The 24,142-nt window shown below is 36.5% G+C and overlaps 1 protein-coding gene across 1 annotated transcript in view; it reads left to right on the top strand.

The window, feature by feature from the left end:
• Positions 1-24,142, top strand: part of NUP210 (nucleoporin 210) — a 93,661-nt gene that overhangs the window by 15,907 nt on the left and 53,612 nt on the right. Inside the window, exons 2-11 of the mRNA XM_081318633.1 lie at positions 4,992-5,128; positions 8,282-8,413; positions 11,160-11,256; positions 14,197-14,347; positions 17,501-17,633; positions 19,210-19,383; positions 19,677-19,730; positions 21,191-21,297; positions 22,692-22,832; positions 23,274-23,411. Of these exons, the coding sequence (XP_081174759.1) occupies positions 4,992-5,128; positions 8,282-8,413; positions 11,160-11,256; positions 14,197-14,347; positions 17,501-17,633; positions 19,210-19,383; positions 19,677-19,730; positions 21,191-21,297; positions 22,692-22,832; positions 23,274-23,411 (1,264 nt within the window). The remainder of the gene's footprint in view (positions 1-4,991; positions 5,129-8,281; positions 8,414-11,159; positions 11,257-14,196; positions 14,348-17,500; positions 17,634-19,209; positions 19,384-19,676; positions 19,731-21,190; positions 21,298-22,691; positions 22,833-23,273; positions 23,412-24,142) is intronic.

Below are 24,142 nucleotides of genomic sequence, written 5' to 3'. Positions count from 1 at the left end.
TGAAATACCTGATGAGAGTGAAGTGATAAATAAAATTTGGGCATGCGCAGAAATGGACAAGTTAACTATGGAAATTAAAAATAAAGATCAGTCAGATTATTACAAAATTTGGAATAAGTTTTACCTATGGTGGGAACAGAAAGGAAGGTCTAAATAGAGATACACAGAATGCTGATCTCACACATTATTAGAATAAGATGATTGATAAGATCGAATATTGTATAATTGTATATAAATGATATGTACATAAAATGTATATATGTGTATAAAATACAAAAAAAATGATGTAGACAAGAAGGAATGTCAGACTGTTAACACTTTGTCCAAAGTTTTAAATAATAAAATTTGCAATAAAAAAAGAAATAACTCTTGAATGTTCAATTGAATTTATTCCCTAATGAAAGTATGTAGTCTACCAGTCCATGTTTATAATGCAATTATATTTTCATTGCACCTAAGAAATAGAAAACAAGCTGGTTTTGCCAACTGATCAGCACATGAGTAAGACAGCTACAGAGGATACCATTAAAGTAACATTTCTTGTCAATCTATCACAAATCTAAATCTATTGGAGATGTAATTTGGGCTTATTTTATTAGGGATCCTTAATCCTGATGCATACAGAGATCTGCTTTCTTTAGTTTTAAATAGGTATAAATGCATTTATTTGACATGCCATTTGTGCTTCAAAATATCAGGTCCACAAAATAACTGCTGACAAGAAAGACATATAGATGGTGGGATTCTTTTTACTTTATCTGAATTCACCATATAAGACTAAGGCATGCTTTGCTAAGCAGTAGCTTATTGAACCATTTATAACTGACTGGGTTCTTATAAATAAAAATCTGACAAACCACATAAATAATTTCCAGACCAGGAATGGACAAGAAGCTAGATATCATCAGCATATTGAAGATGTCTCACCCCAAGCCTTCAGATGACTTCTTCCAGTGACTGCATTTAGATACTATGCAACACAGGAGACAGTGTTGAACACTGTAGCACCCTACAATGGAACTATCAACTTTCTCCCACTGTCGCTTCCAATTGAATCCACTCACTCATGTAGGAATGGAACCAATGTACTGTAAGATGGTATCCTACATCCCTATTATCTTGCCGGAACATGCGGATCTTGGTGAGCCATATTTCCTTTTGTTCATCCAGCCAAGTTTCAGGGATGTGTGCCAAGTTTGCTCTCCATGATTTCATTGGAAATGAGATTAAAGTCATTATAGACAGATGTGATATTTGGAAGCATCTGAGTCAGGCTTGCATCAATCCATGTGCCTCTCTTAAAAATTGGGGTACCTTAATTAAAGGTTCAAAATTTTGTGTCAATCTCTCTTCTCTTGAAATGCATATTTTCACGGCCTCCCATTGCCATTCTTCCTTTCATCTTTGCCCTCCCTAGCCATCTACTCCTATTTCCTATCACCCAGTATCAAATAACAGCACCCAAAAAAGATTCAATTATAGGTACACCTAATTAACATTTTTTCCAACATTTACCACTGAAATAGCCCCTCTCTTTTTCCCCCTCACCCTCTCTTTCTTCCATCTCTCCAGTTCCTATCTGGCTCTCACCCATCTGGGTTAGAGGGGACCAAGATCCTTCCCTATTTTCTCATTGTAGGGGCTTTTCAGTTCTTCAGCTCCCACTCGAAAAGCAAATGGTTTCATCCTTATTTCGTTGGTCTCTTGTTTTATCCCAATGGTGCTTTTCCAAAAGGCAACTGGACTTTTTTTTTGTTCTTTGAAAACATTTAGCTTGTCATCCAAGAAGCTTCTTCAGTTTCCTAAGAACTGAAGAATATATGCAGTGCCCTTCTGGATCAGGCTCACAGCCCATCTGGTCTAGCAATTTATTCTCACAGTGACCAACCATTTGTACAAGGAAGCCCATTAGCTTCTCAGCAGATTGCCTTCAGGAGCTGTCACACGTACAAAGACTTTTCCAGGCAGGTTCCAGATGCAGGCCCCTTTAGCAAGAAAAAGATTATATACTTAAGTGAATATTTGGTAAGTGTCATAGTGGGTGAAACAATGTGAGAAGTGTATTATTTATTAGAAAACCTGAGTCTTACAAATCTACAGGATGCTACTAGTTGACTTAACACTTGACTTGAATTGAAACAATCTTTGGCACCTTCACATTCTTCCATTTATCTACAATTATCAAATGAACAAAGGGGAAAGGATTATTTTTGTGAATGCACACGATCTGAATGAATGTATTTTGAAATACTGTAATTGGCCATTCTTGATAAACAAATGAGGCTGTCTCACCTTCCCCTCCCTCCAGCACCTCCTTATGTAGGTAGAGGAGTATGGACATACTGTAGCTTTGAAGAAGGGATTCAATGACCATTATATCAGCATCAATTTAACCATATAGACAGGAATGATAAGGGGAAGAAATCAAGATTTTCCTACTTTAATGGACGGTAAATCTCTGTCCAGCTTTCAAGATTCTATTGTTATACCATATAATAATATTTCGGTAATTTTTGTGGTGTTTGTTTCCTGACCTGGTCTAGATATTCCACTACCAGTCCCAGTATCTGCTTACCCTGAGAAAATGTTAAATTAATATTGCCAGGTCAGTCTCCTCAAAAACATCTTCCAAATGAATTTCCAGATGTATCCTATACAGGAAGTCCTGGATCCAACTGAAGAAATTCATTATTTAGCATGTTCCATAAAGACTTAAGAAATTCTTTATGACTTGTGGTTTTATGATTTCCAAGAATCAGGACACTTAGCATTTTAAACTGAAAGCTAGCATTGATGTTCTTGATTCTGTATGGGCAGATGTAAATCTAGGGGCTATTTTAATGAAAGCTTTGTTCTTGAATCAAGTATTTGGGTCAATGGTCAGCCCAGATGCTGTCAGTGACAAATATTGATTAATATCAACAGTCTTTTGGATGCTGTAAATGAAATATTCCCTGTACAACCTGACTGGGTTAAAATCCATTCTTGCAAGGAAGACACCTGAAAAGTGTGCAGGTTTATTACAAATGCTTGTAATAATCAGCATTCAGAATTGTTGCAATTTTTCCAGTCTTTGCTGTCTTAGTTAATGGTTACCTGAAATTAGCAATCAAGCTAAATCAATAAATAAATGCTGAATGTGCCCATGAAATAGAAGCCAGACAGAAGACAAGTAAATATAACTTTATGATCTACAAACTACATATAGAAAACATTTCTTTCTGGCCAACCAGGTTAAGGAAAAAAATGATAAGCCTCCTTGATCCCAATTCAAACTTGTTATAGGTATGCACAGCTAAATCACTGAAAGACACTGCACTCAGAATTTTAAACTCAAGTAATCAAATTAGGGCTGAGAATAACTATTTCTGGTTTCTATTTGTTTCCACTTTTGCCACTTGCCACTTTTTTCCTGTAACATAAATGGGAAGCTGTCTCCTTTTCTTGTAGACACTGGTATTACTTGTTCTGAGTGTGAAATAGCATCATTTGCAACATAGATAGATAGATAACCTTTATTGTCATTTTTTTTACTGTGGGCCCACTGGCACACATTAAAAATGAAATTCCGTTGCCTGCTCTCAAAGGTTTACACATACATAACACACAAATATACATGCTATATACATACATTCCAATTATTCTGAGCAGTTTTATTCGATGGTTACTTTGAGACTTAATATTAGATTGCTGTTCCAAATTACTTCTATCCAAGCTAATAAAGGGATCATCATGTCTTTGCTATTATTGATTTGCATCAATGATGTCATACAGGAATAAGATATTAAGAAGAGAAGAAAAAAAGCTAAGAACATGACTAGGCAAAAGGTTATGGTTCTTGGCTGCCAGCCTGCCTATTATTGTTGTCTTCTTAATTGCTATTGATATGGATTGCAAGTAAGTTGTGCTATGATTTATTTTATGCATAGGTAGTATTTGCATATATTGTATTCATATACTAATGCTGCTGAGTAGCTCTAAAGAGCACTAGTATAATGTTGGTTTAGTGGGTTTTTAAAAAAAACTTTCTTGTGTTAATTTTGAACTTCAAGTTGCATTTTAACATGGAGAAGACTATAATGATTGGACTGGTGCACATTCATTTTTTGTCATTGTAATGCTAGTAAGATTAAGAAGCATTAGCAGCCATGTTTTGCACTCAGCATCACCATAATGTGCAAGCAAAACCATTAGCAAATCAACATAGCTATTTTTGCTGTGCTTGTTAAAGAGGCTCATTTAAAAATAAAACATGTCAATTCTGTTGTTTAAATTTGCTGAATAAATGGTGTGTTAAAACATATAGGTATATTGGCCAGAAAATACTTCAAAAAAGAATAAACTTAATAGGAATTGCAGAACCTGGTACTGTAATAAAAGAAATATTAAAGCGGTTATGTGATCTCTTTCTTTGTTAGCCTATTGGCTGCAAATTAATATTTATATACTGAAATAAATAAGATCTCAGTAGAAGACAGAAAGGGAATGGGAAGTTGGTGAGATTCTAAATTAAACAGATTTTTCAGTGTGTGAGAAAAAAAAATTATTTTTACAGGTAACCCTCGACTTAGAATCATAATTGAGCCCAAAATTTCCAGGACAAGGCAGTTGTTAAGTGAGTTTTACCCCATTTTATGACCTTTCTTGCCATAGTTGTTAAGTGAATCACTGCAATTATTAAGTGAGTAATTTCATTAACATACTTTGCACAATCACCTTTTTAAAGCTGCTTCACAAAGCATTAGAAAATTTATAAAATTCCTCATGTTTTACAGTTGTTAACTGAACGTGAAAAACAGGCACATCTTGTCTCTGTAATTCATTGCTTAATCAGGGGAAATGATAACTGACTGCTCTCTTAGTTCCAGCAGTAATAGCTGTTCTCACCATCCCAGAATTTTCAGTTTCCAAAACTCTTCACTATAAGGATTAAAATGCATAGCAATTATGATTGATATATAACTCCAATTTTTTTAAATATTTTTAAATAGGACTTCAACCAGACCAGAAGTTGCTAGCATAGATGCTATAGAACAAAATAACCATCAGTGTTCACAGAAGGCTGTTATTCAAGCCAGATCATCACAAATAACACGGCTTACAAGTATTATTTTGGCTGAAGATGTTTGTAAGTACTCTCTCTTTCTTCTCTATTAAGATTTTATTAGGACTAAATTTTAAGCACTTATAGGATTTCTACATCTATATACTCTTGTGTCTGTTTGATTATTTGCAACCATTTGGATGAAACCATAGAGAAGTCATTTTTTAATCAACATCCTTCAAAACGGGTACCTTACAGAATGTATTCAAAATCTGGGAGCTATGATTCCTATGGGATTGAAATTTGGGAAAGTTAAGATAGATTCAGTACTGCTGTGTTGTTGCACTACAGCAATCAGCTGTGATCACAGGATCATCATTTCCAAGTCTCCCTGACAGCTTCCTACAATGAAAGTCGGTGCCTAAATATAGTCATTCTGTTTCTCTGCTTAGGTAAGGTAATATCTCTAAAATAGTAACCCATTGCATCATGAGTTGTCTGCTTTTTATAAACCATGTATACGAAATTCTTAATAAATACATTGATAAAAAAGACCTGTTTATGCTTACTCAGAAGTAAGGTCCACTGTTTTCTATATAAAGAATTTTACATAGGAAACAGACTGCCCTGGTTGTGTGTGTGTCTCTCTCTGTGTGTATGCTATTTGAAATAGCAAGACATAAAACTGAGTATAGTTTCATCAATAGCTTCTGCTCATCTCTTCTGGCAGATTTCACCTCTTTACAAAACTGACTGATTTTTCAGAGCAGTATCTGATCCCATTTCAAGCTTTTCTACAATATGATAGGTAAAATATTTATAACTACAAAGGCAGGCATCCTGTGGAGATAGAAAATAAGGAATGACTTGATCTATGTGAATGGAGGGTAGAAAAATGGTGAAGTTATGGCAAGGCGGTAGGAAAGAACAAAGGGATATTATGTTTGCATACAAAAATAGAATATAGGGGAAAGGGTATATATGAGGAAGCTAGAAAAATAAAAAATAGAAAAAAATAGGTGGCAGAGAAAAGTTTATATATGTCTAATACTCCTGGGGGGGAAGGAGGGAAAGAAAGAGAGAAGAAAAGGAAGGAAGGAAGGAAGGAAGGAAGGAAGGAAGGAAGGAAGGAAGGAAGGAAGGAAGGAACTTTAATCTGCTTGTGGAACCTGTATTGGTTGATAAGCCCTAAAACTGGACATTTAATTGTATTTGCATGATCTAGATTGAATGGTGGAGATATATGCCTTGAAAAGTATAATATGGGTAACTGATGTAATTGGTAAATATCTGCTGACATTTGTATATCTTGAGTGTATCCTGGTTTAAGAATAGTATCTTCAAACTATATGTAACTTATTTTGAACTAAGTTCCAATAGAAGAGAATATATGTAGTTCAGGGTTGAACTGTGGAACTCTCAAGAGCTCAGTTGTTTGTTTGCAAATGTTTTATTATCTGATTAGATAATAAAGGTAATATCAGTGCTAGTGAGTGTGGGGTTTATTCCCTGTTTATATACAGTGGCTTGGCCTAACTGCTTAATTGTTTGTCTGGTGCTAATGTTGGCTGCTGGAGAAGATGTGTTCTGGTCTTTTGTTTCACTATCTCTTTTGAATAGTGTGCAAGTATGCTTTATCTCTAAGTGCCTGAGCTAAGTTTAAACATGAATGAATGAACCTTTATTGTCAAAGTACAACCATGTATACATTGAGATTGGCTGAGCCTCTCTTCGTGCCCCCACCCCCAACTTACAGTGACACAAACCCTCCATCTTATTACACCATGTGAGCTAATTGCACAACACACCGGCCTCGCAAGTCAATCATGCATAAAGTTTATAAAATTATATCCCGTTCAAAAGCCTAACAGCCCATGGATAAAAGCTGTACTTCAGCCTGTTGGTACGGCTGGCTATACTCCTTTATCTCCTACCCGATGTTAGGAGAGTAAAGAGATACCGTCCAGGGTGTGAGTCATCCCTGACAATTTTCCTCACTCTTCCAAGGCAGCGAGCCCTGGTGATGTCATCCAGTGATGTCAGGGGACAGCCCACAATGTCTTGTGCTGTGCTCACCACTCTCTGTAATGTTTTCCTATCTGCTGCTGTCAGACCAGCATACCAAACCACAATACAGTACAAGAGGATGCTCTCTATAGTAGACCGGTAAAAGAGGGTTATTAGCCGTTGTTCTACCCTGTTCTTCCGCAAGACCCTGAGAAAGTGAAGTCTCTGTTGGGCCTTTCTGGCCACCTGGGTTGTACTAACTTTCCAGGTAAGATCTTTGCAGAGATAGAAATTTAAAGGAGGAAAGTCTCTCCACACAGTCCTCCCCGATGTAAAGTGGGGCAGGTTCCTTCTTTTTCCTCCTGAAGTCTAGCAACATCTCTTTCATCTTGCCGATGTTCAGGTGCAAGTTGTTGTTACAACACCATATGGATAGTTTTTGTACCTCCGCCTTGTATGCTTTCTCATCCCCACCTGTAATAAGACCCACCACAGTAGTATCATCTGCGAACTTAATTATTGCAATAGATGGGTCGGATGGTACACATATGACTGTGTATCATCCGACCCATCTACTGTGATAATTAAGTTTGCAGATGATACTACTGTGGTGGGTCTTATTACAGGTGGGGATGAGACAGCATACAGGGTGGAGGTACATATGAATGTCACTTAAGATATAAAGTTTGTTACAGGAGGTTGCTATGCACCAGTATAGTCATAAATGAATTTTGCATATCTTGAAAGTTATTTGTAATGCATTCAAACACTAAACAGCATTATATAAAATCACCTCAAATGTCTTCTTTGATTGACAGTAATGCTCACAACTTTCCTAAAAGCATAGATCAGTCAGATTTTATACTAAGACTACACAAGGGTGCTTTGGACTAATAGCATATATGAAGTGCCCCTTTTGAACTGTAAAAAAGGCATGGATATGTGGTTGCTTTGCCAGTGATTTCCAATTGTGTGCATCAAAATGCAGCTGGAAGCAGTTTTGAAGGAACCATGTTACCAACACTCTCCTGCATGCTCCAGTTCAAATTGTTGCAATGTAAGATTTTTCTTATACAGCAATTCTGAACAAAATTCCTGCACAGCTTGGTAGGAGAGTCATAGCCCTAAACATCTAGGTACTGAGTTATAGAATGCTGTACTAAACTGCAAACTGTATTAATGTTCAGTGTTGACTAGTTTAGTATCAATGTTTTCTTCTTTTTCGTCAAGTGACTGGCCAGATTCTTCGCTGTGATGCTATAGTTGATGTTATTCATACTATTCACATAGTATCTACAACAAAGGAATTGTATCTTGAGGATTCACCACTGCAGCTGAAAATTCAAGCCCGAGATTCTGAAGGTATCTAATGTATCACCAATTCAACATTTTAATCCCTAGAAGGACAACATTTTTCTCTTTTATGTGCATGATTGTATATTGCTGATTTGCTTTTGTTTAGATTTCAGTAATATTTTAAGAAAATTTGTCTTCCTTTTTATAGTATTAATATGCTATGAAGCGAGTGAATTCCTTTTATACTGTTATACAATCTTGTATACCTGTCCATTACACTTACTCATAGAAATCTGTTTTCTCTATGATATACAATATGAGAGACATCCAACCTTGGCAACTTTAAGACCTATGGACCTCAGCTCCCAGAATTCCCCAACCAGTCATGTTCAAAGGTCTTAAAGTTGTCAAGGTTGGACACCCCTCCACAATATTATTAAATATTAATGATTTTAAATTCTTGTTCAAGTCAGGAAGTAACACTTAATGAATATTTGTAAATATTCTCCAGATATATTGGAGAATATTTGGTCACACTGGTAGATGATCTCTGGCGGGCCCGGGACAGGGGTTGCTCCTCTGTTCTGGTCCTACTTGACCTCTCAGCGGCTTTTGATACCATCTACCATGGTATCCTGCTGCGACGGCTCGAGGGGTTGGGAGTGGGAGGCACTGTTTTACGGTGGTTCTCCTCCTACCTCTTGGGCCATTCGCAGTTCAGAGTAGCAGGGGGGGCAGAGATCTACCCCGAGGCCCCTTTCTTGTGGGGTACCTCAGGGGTCAGTTCTCTCCCCCCTCCTTTTTAACATCTATATGAAGCCGCTGGGTGAGATCATCCATGGCTTTGGGGTGAGGTATCACCAATATGCCGATGATACCCAGTTGTTTATCTCCACCCCGAGCCAACCCAGTGATGCCCTTGACTTGATGTCCCGGTGCCTGGAGGCGGTGCGGGTCTGGATGGGAAGGAACAGGCTCAGGCTGAACCCCTCCAAGACCGAGTGGCTGTGGATACCGGCATCTCGTATTGTCCAACATGTTTCATATCTTTTGATGGGGGGGAGCTATTGCCCTCCTCAGAAAGGGCCCGCAACTTGGGTGTCCTCCTGGATTCACGGCTTAATTTGGAGGATCATCTAACTGCTGTGACCAGGGGGGCCTTTGCACAGGTTCGCCTGGTGCACCAGTTGCGCCCCTTTTTGGACCGAGATGCCCTATGCACAGTCACCCATGCCCTTGTCACTTCTCGCCTAGATTATTGCAATGCTCTCTACATGGGGCTGCCCTTGAGGTGCACCCGGAGGCTTCAAATGGTGCAAAATGCAGCCGCGCAGGTGCTTATGGGAGTATCTCATTACTCCCATGTTACACTACTCCTGTGCGAGCTGCATTGGCTTCCGGTTGCCCTCTGGGTGCGATTCAAGGTGCTGGTAATTACCTTTAAAGCCCTACATGGCTTAGGCCCGGGGTACTTGCAAGACCACCTGCTGCCAATGTCAACCTCCCATCGCCCGGTTCACTCCCACAGAGTCAGCCTCCTCAGGGTGCCGTCGGCCAGGCAATGCCGGCCGGTGACCCCCAGGGGGAGAGCCTTCTCTGTGGGCGCGCCGACCCTCTGGAATGAACTGCCTCCGGAGCTGCGGACGGCCCCTGACCTTCGATCCTTCCGCCGTGACCTGAAGACATGGTTGTTCCAACAAGCGGGCCTGGACTCATCATGGTTTTTAAATTTGGTTTTTATCGGTTTAAATTGTCCTTTATTTCCCTATTTATTGTTTAATTCTTTTTTAATCTTTGTATTCTATGTTTTTTAATTTTTTATTGTTGTGAGCCGTCCTGAGTCCTTAGGGAGAAGGGCATCATATAAATTTTAATAATAATAATAATAATAATAATAATAATAATAATAATAATAATAATAATAATAATAATAATATATGAAAACTACCTTCCAGAATTCCAAGATAGAAATTCTATGTGTTCTATTCCAAACAGTTGAAAGAAGATGGTTTATATCATAAAAAAAAATCAAAGATTTGAATTTTCCTAAGATTTATTGTGGCAACTTATGCTAAGATGTTTTTGATGGTGTTCAAAAACATTAAGCAATTATTTACAGAGAATTCTTCTTTTTTTTTTTTTTTTTTTGCAAATAACGTATCCTAGGGATCTAATTTGTTTTGCGAATCACAGCTGTGACAAATATCAAGGGACATTTATTTTTAGAATAAATGCAATTTCTGCATAACTGTTTATCAGTAATAGGGATATTGCTAGCATTTTAAAAGCCAAATGTATGTTGCAGAGGATTACATGCATTTGATCATTTAGTGTCCATGAAAAGAAAATGTGCTTGCAAATAATCAGTTGCAATTTTACTTTCTGTGGTTGATGAGGCATTGACAGTATTACTAAAAGAAGATTATTTCCCTACCCTTTTTAATTTTCCCTAGTTGATGTTTAAAATCTTTCCATTTTAAAAAAATCAAATATGTGATGCATCTAATATACATACATTTATTATATTTATATTAATATTTTACTACTTGTATACATTTATAGAATATTTAATACAAATTTGTATTTTCTATGAGATAAATGGTGTTCTGTCTCTATTCCTCTTTCCACAGGTCATTACATTTAGTCATGTTGCCAACTACATCTGAAATGAATTTACCTGATCATTTTGTGTGTGTGCTGTTCTGCCTTATTTTCATTGTAATTCCCAAACATTGTGGTTGTGCAGATAGTTTTGCAAATGAAGGAAAACTGTCTTTACATTCTAACTGTGTTGATATTCAATTATTTAAAGGAAACACTTTTAGCACATTGGCAGGACTTGCTTTTGAGTGGACCATTGTGAAAAGCTCGGAAACTAATGAATTCTCAGATTTCCATAATGCATTGCAGTAAGTTTAATTTATTCAATTGTTAATATGTGCATAAATGTAGACTTAGGTAAATGGCTATACAGTTTGCAAAAGGTGAGCTTTTCCCACAGTTGTGCTAGCTTCTTCTTTTGCCCATTCAAATACATAAAGATTAAAAAAAACATGTTTATTGTTACAAAGTATCAGCAGGTCAAAAGTGAAACCAAGTTTGAATACACAAGTAACAATTACCCAATTACAAAGTATAATATCCCACCCACAAAACTATGCAAGCAACTATGTTTCCCAATATACTTATTTGGTGGGCTTTTTATGAAATGCCCACTCCATTCTCTGCAGGAGCTCCCCTCTTGTAAAATAGCTTATCCACAGAGTATCTCTTTTGTCATTATCTTTTTGGAAGCAGCATTGACGGAATAATATTCTACGCCATAAGAATGAGATCTATTCATTTCTGATTTTTTTTGTATTTATTGATTTTGATTTTAGCAGCTATCTCAATAGGGTCCCTACTTATTCAGATTCAATTCTGAATAAATGTTTTGAAAATCCTAAACCACATAGGGCTTTGTAAGTGTTAACAAGCACCTGGATAGAACCTAAAAAAATACTTGTAGTTAGTGCAGCTCATATATTACCAGTGAAATATGACAATAATAGTCCCATTATCAGATGGTTAGAAGCATTCTGTAGGAGCTGAAATTTCCAGATGTTCCAAGGGCAAATTTTGTGCAAAGCAAATTACAGTCTAGTTGAGAGATGACAAATGCATTAATGACTATACTGAGTGCATCTTGTTCCAGATAAAATCAAAACAGATGCATCAGCCAAAGCCAGGTAAATTGTTACAAAGACAATTAGCAAAATTGGGAGTCTCTGTTGACCTTCCCATTATTCATGCATCTATCTTGAATCAGGTTAATGGTTATTAATTGTACAAAACTGTATAAAATTCCATTGGATTTTTACATTCCCCTCATAGAAGAGGCAAACATTTATTGTATTGAGAAATAATATTTTTAATGTTTTAGCTTCATCTTTATATTCATCTGTTTTAAATGCTGTTTGGATATTTTTAACTAGTTTAATATTTTTCCTTTCAACCTTCTGATGCTTTGTTACACCTATAGTAGTTCTGGAGAAATTTTAGTTGTAAGATTTTAAAATAAGTACTGTTAGTTACCAACATAATTACATTTATACAATTGTCTAATTTAATAAATAATCTTGGGGGAATATCAGCTCATAAGGACACATTTTGTTTAGCTAATATACACTTTAAAGAAAAGCAAAAATATCAAAAGAGATGTATTAGAATTAAATGGGATAAAAAGATGAATAAAAAAATTTAAAAGCTAATTATTATAAAATAAATAGGCATTGAGAATATTGGATATTTTAACTTTTGGGAAACATTAAGAAAACCAAGATCATGGCATCCGGCCCTCTCAATTCCTGGCAAATAGATGGGGAAGAAATGGAGGAAGTGACAGATTTTATTTTCCTGGGCTCCAAGATCACTGCAGATGGGGACTGTAGCCAAGAAATTAAAAGATGCTTGCTCCTCCAGAGGAAAGCCATGACAAATCTAGACAGCACACTAAAAAGCAGAGACATCACCCTGTCAACAAAAGTGCATATAGTCAAGGCTATGGTCTTCCCAGTTGCAATGTATGGCAGTGAAAGTTGGACCATAAGAAAGGCCAAGCGCCAAAGAATTGAGGCCTTTGAGCTATGGTGCTGGAGAAGACTCCTGCAAGTCCCTTGGACTGCAAGGCGATCAAACCGGTCAGTCCTAGAGGAGATCAACCCTGACTGCTCTTTAGAAGGCCAGATCCTGAAGCTAAAACTCAAATACTTTGGCCACCTTATGAGAAGGAAGGACTCACTGGAGAAGAGCCTAATGCTGGGAAAGTTTGAGGGCAAGAGAAGAAGGGGACGGCAGAGAATGAGGTGGCTGGATGGAGTCACTGAAGCAGTAGGCGTGAGCTTAAATGGACTCCAGAAGATGGTTGAGGACAGGAAGGCCTGGAGGAACGTTGTCCATAGGGTCTCGATGGGTCGGACACGACTTCGCAGCTAACAACAACAACTTTTGGGAAGAATGATGCTATCATTCAGATCATACTGGATTTATGGAGTTATTATTTGGAAGTCAGCTAGCAACCAGTGGAGATTTTTGGGTAAAACCAGCATCTTTGAAACTTTCATCAACAATTCCAGAAAATTACCAGATAAATGCGATATGTCAGCCACCCTGAACTTTAAATTCCATTTGATTATTTCTAGATTACTTTGGGTCTGTGGATATGGTCTTAAATATATTTTCATCCACATCTAAAATAACTTGGGTTTTGATCAGTTTTCAAACTATTTTTTTCTCTTTCCTATTCATCTTCCTCCTGAAGTAATATTCAAAAGAATTTTCAGAAACACCAAGCAGCCTGCCACATCTGTTATGTTGTAGGTAAATATACAGTATAACACACAAGACAGTGTAATATAAAGGTATTAAAACAGCTGTTCATAATGACTACATGGTTTGGAACCAGGTATCTTAGACATTGCATTTCTGAGTATATTCTGTCCATCCAACGCAGATGAAAAGGAAATGCCTGTGGAATGTCCCATTTTTATCAGCAGGTATGACAAGAGAGGTCATCCAGGTGTGTTGCCTCTCTTCTTTGGGAAGACAGTTACTTGAGGTAAAGATGGCTGCATTCTTATGGCCTTTCGTGGAATAGTTAAACCAGGCTTTTCTGAAAGGCTTACTTGATGATTAATCAGCTAGGGGAAAAAACCCATTTCATTAATATTTGCTACTGCTTGTATTTATGTTTTATTCTATTGTGCTTTGTATAATGTTTATTTTAGTCACATAGAGCCTATGGAACTGTTTTACAAACTTTATAAAGGAATAACTAATATTAACATCTAAAATAATTAACATTTTAACAGAATTCTGAAATTTTCTGAATCAACATATATACCACCTTCATATATATTAGAGATGGAGAAAGTTGCAAAACAAGGAGATATTGTCTTAGTATCTGGAATGAAAACAGGGAGTTCAAAACTCAAAGCAAGAATAGAGGAAACTGTGTATAAGGTATGTTACTACTAAGTGGTACATTTATCATAGTCATTTCCCAACCAATATTTTTCCTCCTTTATGGTTATGGTACTATGATCCAAATAAAGTGTTACCCATTAGCATTATACCTATACTTATTTATTATTATTTAGCATGTGATGAAAACATGACAAAAGAGAAGTAAACACATACACACACAAACATAATTATATACAAAACTTCTACAGGGGTACGGCAATGGCCTCATAACTGGGTGTCCAATTCAGCTATCCAGGTGATCCACTTCTGGCATTGCTTTGTGAAGATCTAGGGAACCAGAGAACACATGTCGTCAGCAATCTTGCACAATATGTTTAATAATTTTCATATAAGCACCATAACAATACCTATAGTATAAAGACAGCATAATTCAATAGTAAGCATGAATGGCAAATATATTGGGGTCTAAGAGCCAACTTGATGTGGTTAATGTACTAGGCTAGAAATTGGGAGATAATAAGTTCTCTAAAGGTAAAGGTTCCCCCGCACATGCGTGCTAGTCGCTGTTCATAACTATTTCTTTGGCCTTTTCTGAACCTAAACGTTTGAAGTACTTCCCAATAGTATTAAAACATATAGCCAATTTTCTTCCTGTTTAAATATATTTATTGCATTTCAACATCATCCATTAAAATGCAAACTAACGTAAAGGGGAAAAGAAAATGGAATAACAAAGGAAATTAAAGTGACAAAAAGAATTATGCATCAAGAAAACATAACAAAAATGACCTCAGACTTTCTTTTAACACAGGGATATTAACAATACAACCACCTCCCTCAAGGACAGATCTGGGCATTTTACAGCCCAGGGGCCAGATCCAGACCAGACCACAGGCAATCCCAATCAGGCCAGCAGTGGTGGCAGGGTTGGGGTGGGACATTAGCGGGGGGCGGAAGTGTTAGTGCAGTGTCGGCATCAGGGGTGGGGCATTGCTGGTCAAGTGGTCAAGGGATGTCGGTGCAGCTTTGGCAGCAGAGTCAACAGTCCCAGTTTCTCATGTGATCCCTTGGGAGAATTAATTGTCCATCCCTGCCCTAAGTTTAACACCAGTTTTTAAAATACCTTAAAATCCTTGTAATCATCATACTGGGACACAAATATTCATAAAATATTCTTTTCCTAATTTGCTGTGACATAGTACATTAACAAATGTAAAAAAAAACCTTATGCTTAAACAGCTACAATATTTCTTGAGTCAAATCCAGTTTTATCTTCAAATCCCAGAGTCAAAAGTCGATTCTTCTTAAAACATGTACTCAGTTTCTTACAGTAAAGTTGAGTTTTAACCCACTTGAGGCCTTCAGGCAGAAAACTGCAGTCACTTGTTCAGAGTGGTCTAGCTTTGGAATTTTAGCAGCCACAGGTGGATTACAGCTACGTTGCTTATTTATTTACTCATTCCAGCTATTTGAATCTGTACCTTTTACCCTGCAAGCCAATTATTAGAATTAGAGGAGGTCCAGAAATAAGAACAAAAATTGCACCAGACTTAACTATTGCTTTTTTTCTCAACACTGCTTTTTATTTTCCCTGTTAATTAATTTGCTCTGTAAGCTATATAATACTGTAAATAGAACATTAATGAAAGCTAGTGGTGAGATTCCTGGTTTTTACGGATTAAAAATTGCAAATTAAAAGCACTGTTTTCCAAGTATAGTTCCTCTGAGTATTCAGATACTTCAAGATAAAAATACGCTATCTATAATAAATATTGATTTTGCAGCTCTGCCACTAGTACAACATAGTCAGGAGGATTCTATTTGGGTTGAACATTCACTTTCTAATCCCTGAGTATTTTTCTTGACTTTCTTACAGTCCTTTTCTTTTTAAACATTTAATGGCTAGGACTAGGACTAGGATTAGTACATAAGGTGATGTCTATAATTTGGAAAAAGCAGTTCCATTGATGAAGCCTATGTCATTAATGGCTAAAAATTACAGATTATGCTAGGCAGGAACAAATGGGAGAGCTGTCCATTGCATTCCTTCAAAGTACTGTTCAAATTAATTAAAGATAAAATTAGTAACAGTTGATGTTTGACAGATCTAAGCTGAAACCTAAAACTCAACTGGTTCTAAGGTGCTTTCTGATCAAACATTTTGTAATTTGTTCTTGAATCTTTTCAGGAACTTTGTATGGTTTTCCTAATGTAAATTTCCTTAGAATTTGCATCTTTACTTTTGCAATTGTCTTGTGTTATCAAAACGTTTACTTTAAAATGCTGCAAAAGCCAATGAAGGAGCTCAAATAAAACTATCCCATCCTTCAAAAAATACTGAACCTCCTTATTAGATATCAAAAAGATAGTTTTGGGGAGCATTTTGAACTGGAGACCATTGATTGATTTTTTTTGTTAAATACCGCTGCAGGTGTGAAATACTTAACATTATAAAGTAAGATATAAAGCATCCAAAATAAAAGATTTAAACTTTACAGTATGAAGAATAAATCAAAAGCACACCAACATGCAACCTAAAAATCTAATAACACAAGGAAAAATTCTCAAGATAGTGTCATCTTAAGTAAGCCAAAAGCTCAGTTTTTTTAAAAAAAATTACTCTGCAAGACCTCTGTTCGCTTCTGGACAGCCGTCACTACTGGGACAAGTTGAGAGGATCGTCACCCCTAGATGAGTTAAAAAAATAGCCCAAATTACTCCATTCTGCATCAAGTTCCACAAATGCAATGAATGAAGTTACAAATATAATGACTACATCTAATAAATCATTATTAGAATAATAGACCAACTTATAATAATGACTGAAATTTGTTCTTATATAAACAATTTGTAATATAGATGACTTGTTGTATTTTGTACAAAACACACACTGCTGTTTTATAGTAAGGGATTAGAAATTTTCAGTTTATAACCATTGTGCCATGCAAAACAACAGCAGAATTATTTAATTTCATTTTGTTAATATTTATTCTCAAAAGATAATAGGAGCTGATCTTACTCTTTATTAAAGAGGTAACTTAATAGTAGAAGTAGGAAAGCAGTAACTTCATACAGCAGCTTTGTTTTTTAAAAATTCACTTTTTGTGAATTAAATATTTATAAATATATATTTAAAAATGCATGTTTATGATTGTTTCTTTAAATTATTTTTTTTCTTTTAACCAACAGAATGTGCCAGGAGCTGAAGTCAGATTGTTTATTTTGGAAAATATCATTTTAAATCCTGCTTATGATGTCTACCTATTGGTAGGAATGTCAGCACGATATAAAGTCATGAAAATTAGGCGAGGGAAAATGACAGGTTTGTCTTTATGTCTAGCTATAATATTTTACATATGTTTCCTGCATATCTATATAATTGTAATATAATGGTACGTTTAAGTTAATAAAATCATAACATAGTCCACGAGTCATTGCTCAGATAGATTCCTGTGTCTTTTAATACTTAGTTTGGCACATATTTAATCAGCACATTTTGAGAGTTAAAAGATTGTTTCAATTAAATTTCATCATATAAATCTGAGTAAATTCCTGCAAATGTCAGTCTGTGGTTTGTATGGGGAATGGGAGAGGGGGAAGAGAAGAGAAACAAAAATAATAGGAATATTGTGCTAATTAATTGCATCTTCATTACTTTGGGTAGTGAAGGGTTGCCTGAAAAAAATGGGTAATGTAGACCCACATCTGAACTGTATATTATGGCTTTGAATTAAGTTTCTACCATGTTATTGGCCTATTCTAAAGAATCAGTGAAGCAACATTTTCATACTTCAGTTCCTATCTAATCTCAAGAATATTTTTTGATACTGTAATGTTCAATCCTTTTCCATCCTGCTATTCAAAGGAGCTTAGAGGAAATATGTATGTCAGGAGAGATAGTTCTTTATGCAACATCTTTAGCAACATCTTTATGCCATTCAGTTTATAAATATCAACTTAGTTGTAAAAAAAATAAATAAGATTACACTCCATTGGTATTTGGACCCAATTTTTATGGTTCATGAATCTCTCTTAAATTTTAACTTTCTTAAAGGATAAATTACATGGAGATATGCTAAGTGAGGGAAAAAAGTAAAAAAAAAACCCAGTGAATTAATGTTAAGAAAGCTAAACCCATTTTCAAGATATAGAAGTTAAACTTAAAATATTAATAATATTAAATTTAAAAATTTAAAGTAATTAAGGTAATATTGACTAATTCAGGTTAGGATAACTGCACTTAATTTACCCCCAAATCAGTGGGAGAAATAAGCCATCACTGAAAATATTTTCCATTGATTTAAAATACAACAAATTTGATTGGATCCATATCGTTGATAAAATATTCATATAAAATTTATATTCACACTGTTCTAGTTTATTAATAAAACCATATGTCAGGTCATCTTCACTTCACCAGTTAGCATCTGTTGTTTACTTTGATTCCGTTATATCTAAAAACTTAGATGAACTCATTAATATGTGCCAAAGGATATAAGACATTTGCTTTGGAGAACGGAAAGCTAACATAAACAAAACAAGTCTTTCTTACAGGCTGAATAAATCAAACAGGGTTGGGTTTTTTTACAAAAAAATGTGAATCCATTTATTTTTGTCTTCCTAAAACCTATGACTTTAGCAATGAGGATTTCAGCTGTAAGAATATTTGTTACCGTTCTGTTACCTTCTTATGTAACTGTGTACTGTGACTCTTTATAATAAATAGGTAAAGTGATATTTTATAGTACAAAGGAAACATTTCTATGCTGTGTTTTTCTTATAAAAATACTTTGATAAGCACAAAAGCTTTTGTATGTTGCTTTTTTTTCTGTTGGAAGCATTCAGTCACACCATTTTCACTTTGATTGTTTCTTAATGTTGTCTTGCATTTTGGACAGAACTAATCATGCCTTCTGATCAGTATGAGCTACAACTTCAGAACAGCACACTCAGCCTTGGGGGAGATACAGCCTGGCCGGTTGCCAGGTTGGATCAGGCAACATGCACAGTCACTGCATTGCAGCGGGGACAAGCAAACCTTGTGCTTTCCCACAAAAATATCCTTTTTGTGTGTGGTTTTACATATTATGCACAATGAATAATCATTAAACTAGCCACCCTGTGTTTAGATGCCACTATCTTTCCAGGATACGCTACTACTCATTAAGTAGCAATACTCTTGACTTGTTCAAAGGGCAAAGAATATAAGAGGTGTTAATGTAACAAAATTTTCAGTGTGACTTCTTTGATTCTTTCTAGTATTTAAAATTAGGTAATCACAGATTTTGCTCATATAACAATATTAATTTGTTATCACTGTCTACCTTTTGGATCCTTAACTGATTTGTAAGTGTATCTATGCAAGCGGCTTCTAAATTACCAAATGGCACTATTTTTGTTGTGGACCCAGGATACCTAGGTCAGTACACCATGCTAATTGGCCTTGGAAATAAATAACTTCATATATTATTTTAATAAATCTAATTAATTCCATATTAAATGTATACTTATATTGCCATGTACTTAATAAATGCGTAGACTTGCTGGGAGCTGGTATGGCATATAAATTAAATTATTATGACTGGTTGCACAGTCATCCAGATGTTTGGAGTGGATTTGGCATTTTTATCCAGCTATTGAGGCCTTCCCAATAACCTGGGGATAGGCAGATGTTGTTTGATCATATTAAACAGGATGTAAACTGTTTGAAGTAAAATTGCCTTTTGCAGTTGACTGATGGCAGTTTTGTCAACATTGATGGTGTTTGAGTAGTGCTCCACATGTTTTGGAAATGCATCCAAGGCTCCTATTACTCTTATACTCTTATACTATTACACCATCTTTGCTTTTTTTCCCCCACAGTCATTTTACTTCTATTTGCAGGTCTTTGTATTTTGTGGTTTTCTGCAGTTCTTTCCTTTCTATTCTCCTGTCTCCAGGTACTGCCATGTTCATTATCCAGACTTTTTGTTCATCTTGTTGACAGTTGTTAAGTCTGGGGTATTATGTGGCAGGTGCTTGTCTGTTTGAATTCTAATGTCACAGAGCACTTTAGCTTCTTCATTTTCTATAACTTTGTTTCTTTTTTATGATTTCAGCAGTTCTTTGTTTTATTATTACCATTATTAAGTTGATTGCTCACATTGTTATATTCTTCAGAGGGAGGAGGGCTGTAACTCAGATATTGTATGCTCTTATCATTGCATGTTTCAGACAGGTTATCATAAATTACATCATAAGTTGTCCAAGAGTGCAGTCAATGTTATTTTTGTTCCGTCTTTGTTTCTATATTTAATCTTTGAAGTGGCTACACAACCCTTAGATGTGATTAGGTAAGGTAAAGGTAAAGGTTCCCCCGCACATGCGTGCTAGTCGTTTCCGACTCTAGGGGCCGGTGCTCATCTCCGTTTCAAAGCCAAAGAGCCAGCGTTTGTCCGAGGACGTCTCCGTGGTCATGTGGCCGGCATGACTAGATGCCAAAGGCGCACGGAACGCTGTTACCTTCCCACCGTAGTGGTCCCTATTTTTCTACTTGCATTTTTACATGCTTTCGAACTGCTAGGTTGGCAGAAGCTGGGACGAGTAACATGCGCTCACTCTGTTACGCGGCACTCGGGATTCTACCCGCCAAACTGCCGACCTTCTGATCGACAAGCTCAGCGTCCTAACCCACTGAGCAACCGCGTCCCCTATATGTGATTACTGACTCATATATAAGATTACGGAATTTTTAATTTGGAAAATAACTTTCTGCTGAACAGCAAGGTTTTGAAATATTTCCCCATTACAGAAAAGTTTTCACACTTAATGTCACTCTGGTGTGTTTTGATCAGGTGAGTATTCTGGAACTGTGTGACTTTCAGTGTTTTTGCTCTGCAGGATTTTCAATTCATCCTGGTAAGAGATGGGTGCTGGAAACTGAGAGGTTCTATGAAATCACTATTGAAGTGTATGACAAATCAAGCAATAAGGTGTATTTATCTGAGGTAAGGGAAAGACAAATAAGCATTTTTCTGAAAAAAAAATCTCATCAAGTATACAGCATAATGATAATGATGAGAAATTTCAATCAGGAGTACTGTTAATATTAGAGTGAAAACAGAACATAGATGCCGTGTGAATAAAGGAACCAATATTAGCTCAACTGATGAGAAACAACTTATTACTTTCAGTCGCCAACATGAAGCTATTTCTTTCCTCTTAAGTAATTTTTGCTACTTTTTAAAAATTGGCCTTTCCATCTGCATTTTTAACAGCAGCTCTATATTTGACATTCTTTTATGGAAACAGTAAAATTTTCTAGGAAAATTGAGAGCATAGATCATTTGTTGAGAAGCAGAAGTCCAGACTTTTTAAGCAGATGTAACATGCTGAAGTTTATTCTTGTTTATTAATGTTCAAGATGGCAATGGTCACTTTATAGTTCCTTTGTTTTGATTTAATAGTTTATTGTTGTTTGCATATGGTAGATTATGATTGTTTCTACTTTTATATCTTGTATTTAGCTCTGGGAAGTCGGGGAGGGGGGAGGGGGAGGGAGGGAGGTGTTGGGGAGGGTTGGGAAGAGGGGAGGGGGTTGGGAGGGGTTTTGTTTTGTTTTGTTATAAATAAAATGTACTGTAAAACTTTTCAATAAAAAAATATATATAGTTCCTTTGTTTTGAATTGACAACAGGTTTACGCATATGTATATTGAAAGTAAAGTACTAATTAAAAGTCTTTCAATAAAACTACAGGGCACAAACTTTTTATAAGGAGACTTGTCCTGTAAAAATATCAATTTCTTAGTGTGCTTAATAGCAGTTTATATGTAGTTCTTATAAGGTCTGGTTTAGGCAACATGACCTCATGTTGAACATCATAACAGTTCATTAGCTTTTTTTATTCCAGTTGTTGGAATGGTTGTACATTTGCCATATTTTCACTTTCCTTACTATATTTTTTCAAGCTTTTCATTGTCTTGAGAAACCTTAAAGAATGGATGATTGAAGGAGGGAAAATATTGTCTGATCTCCCAAAGGGGGAGTTGATAGTGAACTAACGTCAATATTTGGTAAATCATAGAGCAAATCATAAAAACATTAACTGCATGGACATTAAAAAGCAACATGGTAATCATTACAAGGGTGGATTTGATAATAACAGAACTTGCACAACTACCTCTTCTTCCATTCTGATTTCCTTATGCAAGTGGAACATACATAATGCAACTTATTTTGAAATACAATGACAATAGAAAGATTGATTCCAACTGACTGATTTTTTTAAAAAAAACCCAAACATATATTTTTCTTGTGGCATCAGATTATATTAATGGTATTTTTATTAAGATATGTTTTATTCAAAATGTATTTGATAACCATTTCTTTTTTAATTTCAGAACATCAGAATTGATATGTACTTCTCAAAAGAATATTTTGAAGTTGTGCAGTCCTCTCTCAATGGTTCATATCACTATGTAAAAGCAATAAAAGAAGGACATACCATTCTTAATGCTAAACTAACATCTATTGTAGATCAGGTATGATGCTTGAAAAAAGTATTTGTATACTTGCCATTAAATTAGTTCCATGGTGGATGGCATTCTCCCCATTCCAAACAGGAAAATCTACTTCCAACTTTTTTTGAAGGTGAAATCTTGATCAATTTCATTTACACATTTGGAGCCAATATGGTAGTCCTGAGCTTATGACCAGTCGCTTAGTGACTTTTCAGAGTTACAAGAGACCCTCTGAAAGGTACTTATGACCCTACAGAGAAGAGCAATCTCTAGGAATCAAGTTCTTGTGAACCCTCTTATAAATGGAGGTTAATGTTGGTGGGTTGGGGTAGGACAGGGAGGGAAGGGTAAAGTATGTGAAGGAGTCCTACGCTTCTCTGTCTATTGCATCTTACCCAATAAAAATAGGTTTTAAAGAACACTGAAGTTAAATATTTACATAATGCATATTTACTTTTTTAGGATGGAGGTGTTCACACATTTTCTGTTCCTGCACAAAATCAACAAGAAGTGGATATCTATTCTCCTATTGTTCTACAACCAAGCATTTTGACCTTTCCGTGGCAAGCAAAAGCAGGAGCCTATCAGTACAGAATCCTGGTAGGTATTGAAGCCATCTAAATACAGCAAGCTTAGCGATTGGATCCATTACTGTTCAAGTATATGCAGGGCTTTTTTTCTAAAAAAAAAAGGTGCCGGAACTCTCATCTTGGGCACAGAAGGTGGGGGGTGGGGGGGCTGCTGCGGTCATGGGCGTGAGGGGTGTTGGCGGCAGGCTGCCCCCCAGGGCCGGAGCTAGCACAGCCGGAGCTGTGGGAACAGCGGGGCCCGCTCTATACAGCGGGGCTGTGCGGGGCGGGCGGCGGAGGGGTGGCAGGCCAGGCGATGCAGGGTGGCCACTTAGGCATGCAGGGCAAGGCGACGGTGGCGCAGGTCCAGCACTGGGTAGGCCACCAGCTTGGCTGACACGGGTGAGCACAAGGAAGGAGTGTACATGGACTCCGCAGAACCCACCTCCCACTCCTTGTCCTCACTTACCTAGCTGAGATGGTGGAGTTGGGCAGCAGAGAGAGATGCAAACTTTCTGCCAACTCACCTTCGCTGCAGACAACTTGCCGGTGCAATGTTTGCCGGCCAGGTCTTTTGGCGTGCTCAGCAGCAATTCCTATCGGCTTTTGAGTAGCATAGCTTGTGGGAGGGAGGGAGTAGCATAGCTTGTACAAAAGCTTTTTTGTGTGTGCAAAAAAAGGTACCGGAACTCCATTCAGAGCGTTCAGTAAGAAAAAAACCCTGCTTTTATGTTTTATGATTTAAAAAAAAATTCTATTGTA

This window comes from Vipera berus (assembly GCF_964194415.1).
Source record: "Vipera berus genome assembly, chromosome: 2".
In the NCBI taxonomy this organism is placed as follows: domain Eukaryota; kingdom Metazoa; phylum Chordata; class Lepidosauria; order Squamata; family Viperidae; genus Vipera; species Vipera berus.
Note: the sequence above shows the minus strand (reverse complement) of the source record. Positions and strands in the feature narration are given on the sequence as shown.